This window comes from Azolla caroliniana, unplaced genomic scaffold (assembly GCF_043228905.1).
Source record: "Azolla caroliniana isolate FFs.n. ecotype wild unplaced genomic scaffold, voAzoCaro1.0.p SCAF_1475, whole genome shotgun sequence".
Classification (NCBI taxonomy): Eukaryota; Viridiplantae; Streptophyta; class Polypodiopsida; order Salviniales; family Salviniaceae; genus Azolla; species Azolla caroliniana.
Genome location: NW_028231910.1, coordinates 1 through 7,862, shown reverse-complemented (window position 1 = coordinate 7,862; position 7,862 = coordinate 1). Strand labels below are relative to the sequence as shown.

Here is a 7,862-nt window from a genome sequence, read left to right as displayed (position 1 = left end):
TAAATTCGCAATCATGCAGGAAGTTCTAGATTTGATGTTGGCCATCACAATTGAGGCTATATTCTAGGATGACATATGTTTAACATTCATCTAGGAATTCCCATTGAGTGACTTGGTCATGGTTTGTTTAGCTTGACGCCATGTACATAGGCACTTGATTGTTTGAGGTTGTTGTAGGAGCAACATTCCATAGTGTGCCATTGTGCACAAACAAATTTCACACTAAATAGGCAGTGGGTAGTTTTCCATGACTAAAAGGGTAGATGTTGAGGCAATTGGTAGGTACAATGGTGAACAAATTGTTAGAAATGAGAAACTCTTTGTCAATAGGAAGAGATCAATGTGGGTTTATGTATCTCAAAGGTTGCACCAGTTCTGAATCAGTCGATGGCAAGGTGGGCGTGATGGACCATATCTTGATGCATTGATTGGAAGAAAATAAAAAGAACCCTAGGGGTGGTTCGGAGGGGTTCCATATATGTGTGCATAACTTTCTCGCAAGTGTTCTCACGTTGCTGCTGGATACATGCAAGAAGGCGGATGGATAAAGTCATAGGTATATAACGTCGGGAAATCGAAAATGATGGCGAGCAATATAAGGAGGGGAGGAGACTAGGCAAAAGGATGCAGTTTTTCGAGAAAAAGGCTACTATGTGTAAGTTATATATACAATACAATACAAAGAGGGTATGGTCAGTACTTAGTAAAGGATGAGATGGGATGGGATGGTAATGGTAATGGTATGTAGTATGATGTACTATGGACAGAATGGAAGTGGCTTGACGTCTTCAGCATGCCCCTTTTCTTCTTTCTTTTGCTTTCCTAGAAAAAGCACTATCTTTGAACATGGATGGAGAAAACGCATGAGCATATGCACTAGGTCTAAAGCAGCATCTACATATGAAGGTAAACGGTGTGCTACGTTTCTCATTCATCAGCGCAAACTGCGAATTCAGGATGCATACCACAGAAGGGAGTTTGGAAGCCACCTCTTATGCTTACGAGCCTGAGCCATGGAAAATCCATAGAAAAGTAGCAATTGCCACACATATCACATTTGATGATCAGATTTTACGACCTTTCTCGCATTCCTATCTATGGCTGTACTAATTGCTTCTGGTGGTCATCGGATTATAAGAGCTTTCTTACTGTTCCTATTGATGATTCAATGACATGCAAAACAGAAGGGAATGGAAATTACTTAAGCTTGAAGAAATGCTTGCATCAGGGGAAGACTTGCCTCAAATTCCCTCCATTGAGACCATTGGATACATGTTGCAGAAATGTAGGGAGGAGAAAAATGATTTTTTCACAAGGCGGCTATATGATTATATACAAAAATTTGGTCTCGAGAATCACCCATCTATCGGTAACTACCTGGTTCCTATGTTAGCTGATGCTGGAAACGTTTGTGATGCTCATAAAGTGTTCCATAACTTGGAGTTTCCCAATGAGTATAGTTGGAATTCTCTTATTACTTGCTTCATCAAGTATGGAGATCCTCAGAAAGCGTTCATTCTATACCAGAAAATGTGCATAAGCTCTGTGAAACCTACTGCATACACTTTTGTTGCTTTATTGAAGGCCTGTGCCAACTTGAAAGATGTCGAACGAGGTAAAAGTTTGCATTATGAGATCATTTCATCTAATTTAGAAACACAACTATTCGTTGGCAGCAGCTTAATTGATATGTATGCGAAATGTGGGCTTGTTGAGAAATCACAAGAAGTGTTTGATAAGCTTCTTGAGAGAGATGCAGTGTCGTGGAATGCTTTGATAGCTGGATATTTTACACATGGTCTATGTGAAGAAGCAATGATTTGCTTTAACCAGATGGAAGTGGAGGGTGTTGCACCAACTTCTGTCACATTTATTTTCATCTTAAAATTATGTGGAAACCTAATGAATGTATGCAAAGGTCAACAAATACACGCCTCTGTGATTGAGAATTGGATCATAGAAAGAGTTCCTGAAATTAGCAATGCATTGATTGATATGTATGCTAATTGTGGTTTCCTTGCAGAAGCAGAGGATATACTGAACAAACTTCCTTCCCGGAATATATTCTCATGGGCAGCATTGATCAGAGGCTATTCTAAACATAAACTTGATTTGAAAGTAATAAACTGTTTCCAAAAATTGTGCTCTGATGGTATTGTTCCAAATGTTGCCACTTCTATTTGTAGCTTAAAAGCTTGTGGCAACATTGGAGATGTAAAGAAAGCTGAAGAGGTACATCATATGATATGTAAGGAAGGTTTGCTAGAAAAAAATGATCTCATTGGTACTGCAATGGTTGATATGTTTGCCAATTGTGGTATGCTTGAAAAGGCACACGAGGTATTCAAAAATCTTTCAGGTCGTGATATAGTGTCATGGACAGCACTGATTTCAGGGTATTCCAAACATGGCTATTGTGAAAAAGCATTGGAATTGTTTAAAGAGATGCGATTTTCAGGTATTTCTCCAGATACATTCTGTTGGAATACACTAATAGACGGATATATTAAACATGGGTATTACGAAGAAGCATTGACATGTTTTGAGATTATGCAATCTGAAGGTATCTCTCCAGACTGTCTTTCATTTGTCTTTACCTTGATAGCTTGTGGCTCTCTGGGACTTAAGAACAAGGCCAAAGAAATGCATACTGAGATTGCCATGAGAGGGTTTTTGGAGAAGGACATTGTTGTTGGGAATGCATTGGTTGATTTCTATGTGACTTCTGGAATGATTCTTGAAGCTCAACATGTGTTCGATAAACTTCCAGCTTCAGATGTTATTTCATGGACAGCTCTCTTGGGAGGATATGCAAACCACGGTCTTGGTGAGAAAGCCTTAGATTTCTTTTCACAAATGCAATTTTTAGGTATTGCACCAAGCCCTGTCACGTTTGTTTGCATTTTAAAAGCTTGTGGCACTGTATGTGCAAGAGAAATGGGCCGAGAGATACATAGCGAGATAGAGAAAAAGGGTTTTTTTGAGCATGAACTGTTTGTTGGTAATGCATTGATCGACATGTATGCCAATTGTGGATTGCTTGATGAAGCACAAGAAGTGTTTGACATACTTCCATCACATGACATCATCTCCTGGACTTCACTCATTGCTGGATATGCAATGCATGGATATTGTGAGGAGGCAATGAATTGTTTTGAACATATGAATCACAATGGTATCATTCCAGATGCAGTATCATGGAGTACGCTGATTGCAGGATATGCTAAACATAATTTGAGGGAGGAAGCATTGAATTGTCTCGAGCTTATGAAACTTGAAGGTATTTCTCCTGATGCAGTTACATATGCTTCTAGCTTGAAAGCTTGTGGAACTATACGGCTCATAGAAAAAGGAAAAGACATATATGCTGAAATAACAGTTAAAGGGCTTTTGGAAAGTGATATTGTTGTTGGCAATGCACTAGTTGATTTGTACGCAACCTGTGGCCTACTCGAAGAAGCTCAGGATGTGTTCGATGGGCTTCCTATGTGGGATGCCATCTCGTGGACCACATTAATTGCAGGTTATACCAAGCACGGTTATGGTGAAGAAGCTCTGCGTTGTTTTGATCATATGAAGGAGGAGGGCTTCTCTCCGGATGTTTTGACTTACCTTTGCACCTTGAAAGCTTGTGGTAGCATGGGAGCAACAGAGAAAGGTGAAAAGATCCATGAAGAGATTGTGGCACATGGCTTAATTGAAAAGGACCTTATTGTTGCTAATGCAGTGATTGATATGTACACGAGTTTTGGCTTTGTACAGAAAGCACAAGAAGTTTTTAACCAGCTTCCGGTTCAAAATGCTGTATCATGGACATCACTTATTGCAGGATATGCCAAACATGGATTGGCAAATGATGCATTGAATTGTCTTGAGGATATGCAAGTTAAAGGTGTTTCTCCGGATGCTTTATCATGGAACGCTCTGATTGCAGGGTATGCGCATCTAGGTGAAAGTGAAAGTGTTTTTCATGTCCTTGATAGAATGATTTCAGAAAATGTAAGACCTAGTGTTGACACATTAATAAGTGTGCTTACTGCATGCAGTCATGCAGGTCTTGTGAGTACGAGTCAAGTATACATAGAATGCATCAGTAAAGAGTATGGAATTGAATTGAGTATTGAGCATCATGTTTGTATGATTGATTTGTTTGCTCGTGTGGGCCAATTAGACAAAGCAGTAGCACTAATCAAGTTGATGCCTTACCATCCTAATCTTGTGGTTTGGCACACTATACTGGGTGCTTGTAGAAAATGGGGTGATGTTGAGATTGGAATATGGGCATTTTCTCATGCAGTGCAATTGGATGAAGGAGATGTTGGGGCTTATGTTTCTCTCTATAATATCTATGCTGATGTTGGCATGCCCCAACATGCTAAGAGAGTCGAGGAGCTGAGCATTAGAAAACAATGGTGGGCAGCAGAACAATATTGGGTTGCTGTTGGCTGATGTAACATTGTTTACAATGGGTACTTTTCTATCCTATTTTTATGGGGAGTAGCCTCAATCAAGCTCATATCTGGCTTTGATGGTGAGATTTGTTTACACAGGATTATGGTGATAGCAACCTTGATTGCACCAGAAATGCGGATGCATAGCCTTCTATGCAAGTGTGAAACGAGATCATATGATGAGATGCAAACTCAGCCTTAATAGTGTGATATTTTTTATATTTTCGACAAGAACACCAGAAAAAGGCGTGAGTGAATACATTTCCATACAAACTTCGAAGGTCAAGAATCAAATGGGAATAAACCCATGGGATTCATGTGAAGGATCGATCCCTTATAAACCTCAAAGGTAAAGTCTAATCAAGAGAGAATAAATCCATGCTGCTCATGTGAAGGGCCCCTATTAAAACTTGAAGATAAAGAAATCCAAAAACAATAAATGATCAAAATTGCCTGAATGAGTTGATGTGAACCCATCTCTAAGGGGGTTGGGGGCATGTGAAGAACCCCTTATAAACACTGGAGGAGAAGGCCTTATTGAATCAAGAGCCATTACAACTGTTAACACACGATGTTACTACTCTAGGAATTCATATTAATGGCAGCCTTCCTGCGAGATACAGGGCAGCGCCATCACAAGCTTCCCTATATGCCTTGCAGCAAAGGTGCCACGGCCCCCATCATGGTGGCTTACCAAGTCCATTGTTGTTGACTGGGGTCACTACACTCTGGAAAGTGTCATGGTGAAGGTAAGCGCTGCACACAACCTCCTTTTTCCACTGATTCACTTTCCTCTTTCTCTTATCATTGCCTCCCCAACTAATGAAATTGTTTGCCTCGAGAGCTCACGAAAAAGTTCATTGAAATCTTCTATTGTTGTCCTAATTCCCAACATTAGCTCCAAACTAGATGTGTCGACTCAAGATGTGTAACACCAAGCACATATTTAATCTTCGATGCAGTGATGCCTACTTGATAAGCTTGCATTGTTTGAGTGGATAGTAGATTCTTTACCAATAGCCAAGACCATATACTCAAGAGTGAACGAGTTTCGTGTTAGTATGTTACATGTGTGAATTGGGTCATGGATGCCCACTTTTCGGGGAGAATTGAACCTTGAGAGCATGATTTGACTCTCTTTGCTTCTTCCATCAACTCCTTTTTATGCATCAACCAAACACGATCATTGTGGGTATCGATATCTTTGCCACTCATTGTGTGTTGTGAGTTTTTGGTGTTACTGTTTTGCATGGTTGGGTTTAGTAATTAAAGTTACATTTACTCTTGTTTATCTGGGCAAGACATTGTTGTACCTTTTATTTGTTGATAATGGGTAGTTTACTTGAGTTGATCATGTGGTTTTTTATTATTTGCCAAAGTTAGATACACCTAACCCAATATGGTTTAATTGCAGGTAAGAATATATTGAGTGAAGAAAAACATTGGATAACACTTAATTGAATGCCCAATTAATTGAATGGATGTCAAAACTGGAAAAGAGAAAAGAAGAAGGAACAAGGTAGATTGAGAGAGTTTGACGAGATAGAAAATGTAATATAGATAGAGTAACTTTAATAATCGTGGCTAGATATAACTCAAGAGCTAAAGACTGGCGTTGAACTAGAATGCTAATCGTGAACCTCTTCAAATAGATTTCACACTGAAATGGGTGAAGAACACTTGGCACACATGAATGACAAGATGCATGAAGGGAACTTGGTGCATATGCATGAGCTTATGCATGAAGAACACTTGGCACACATATGTGAGCATGGAATGCTTGCAAGCTACATGTCCTCTCATGAGTCAAAACATGTATACATGATATGGGTCACGAATATCTTAATAGGGCATTGTAGTCATAATAATGGATGACAAGGAGGTTGAGGGATAAATTCATAAATTGGAAGTCACGAGTTTTGTGACCTCTTTTGTTTGTGTTTCATTTTGTATTGGATAAGAAGGCTTTGCATTTCATTTTGCAACATCTTCAATGTTTTTTGTGGATAAAGAGAGATAAAATAGATATCACATGAGTTGTAGGGAACCATCTAATAACCTCCAAGCACTTGAGGGGAGTTGCATTGTTGGACTTATCTAGGCATGTGATGGGTTACAAATTTTTGTTATTGCAAGACATGTGTTCACACTCACAATAACAAATATATTTGTCCAATATTTCATTGAGAAGAAAGGTAATTACTTAGTGGAAGTATTCCACTTAAAATTCCATGTTTTTCATGTGCTCAATACTTGGTTGTCTCATGACTTTTTTATTATTTTGTTGACATGGAAAGAAGAGTTTGTGCTCTCAATTTAATCACTTCTTTCATTTACGGGTCAAAGAGGTGGGAGTTGTAGTTGAGGCTCAACACACAACGATTATTATACCCATTTATGGATTTATTGGTAGTAACTATAGAGCATAACATTGATAGAGGGTCTTTTACATATACAAACTAAAGAACAACCATGGGTTGATTGGCTCTTCTGTATACAAACCATGGAAGATAATATTCATCATTTCATATGGCAATGTTTGCTCGCTCGCCAGATTTGGGATTGTGTTTCTTAGATTTGGCAAGTTTTGTCATGTTGTTATTTGACCCAAGCCACATGTGGTTACACCCTCAATATTATGGTTGTTTTATAATGTTCTCTTCTACCATGTTTTGGACCTACCAATGTCAAGTTATAGCCATAAAATCTCTTCTCCTTTCAAGAAACACCAACACCTAATCCATTAATGCATGATTATGTGTGATATTTTAAATAATCGTAACCATGCTTTTTAGTTTTTGAGTTCATGAGAGGGGTATGATTTTATATTTGTCTCATTTAAACATTTGTTTGTTTTTGGTGAAAAGTGCCACCATACTAACTTCTAAGGATGATTCGTGGGGTATGTTAAGGTATGATGTATATGGAGAGAAACAAGCCACAAAGACCTTTTTCTCTGAAAACCTAAGCCATTTGCTGAATAATGGCCAGTTTGATTCTTACCTACAAATAGATCGCTCTTGTTTTAAGAATCTAGTGTTTATCTTTAGTTTCGTTGGGTGAAAGAGATGGAGAACGGACAACATTATTGTCGTGGTTTTGTTTGGAAACTCAATAGAGTAGGGGGAATTTCCCTAAAGCTACGGCTCTCGTAGTACAAACGAGGGAAGGGTAAATTGATCACGCCACGTCTGTCTGGGGTGCAAATTAAAAGAAGACCCGCTAGCAATGGGTGGGAGAGGAGGGGGGAACCACGGGAGTTGTCGATTTGTACTTACTGTACATACATACATACAAATACATACAAACATATATGAGAGAAGAGAAGAGAAACGGGGGTACCAACATTTTGTATGTATGTACTACAAAGATGTACTACTACTACTACTACTACTACTACATCTACTAGAG

General features: G+C 38.8%; 1 protein-coding gene across 1 annotated transcript; it reads left to right on the top strand.

Moving 5' to 3' along the window:
• Positions 1 to 907: 907 nt before the first annotated feature.
• Positions 908 to 5,879, top strand: LOC147847136 (pentatricopeptide repeat-containing protein At3g09040, mitochondrial-like). The gene is made up of 2 exons (XM_087339527.1): positions 908 to 5,200; positions 5,866 to 5,879. Exon 1 carries the CDS (start codon positions 1,174 to 1,176, stop codon positions 4,447 to 4,449), a length of 3,276 nt encoding a protein of 1,091 aa, XP_087195653.1. The 5' UTR covers positions 908 to 1,173; the 3' UTR covers positions 4,450 to 5,200; positions 5,866 to 5,879.
• The last annotated feature ends 1,983 nt before the right edge of the window (positions 5,880 to 7,862 follow it).

What these genes read in the sequence shown, in the direction of transcription:
- LOC147847136 (XM_087339527.1), top strand. Translation starts at nt 1,174, where the DNA reads ATGCAAAACAGAAGGGAATGGAAATTACTTAAGCTTGAAGAAATGCTT.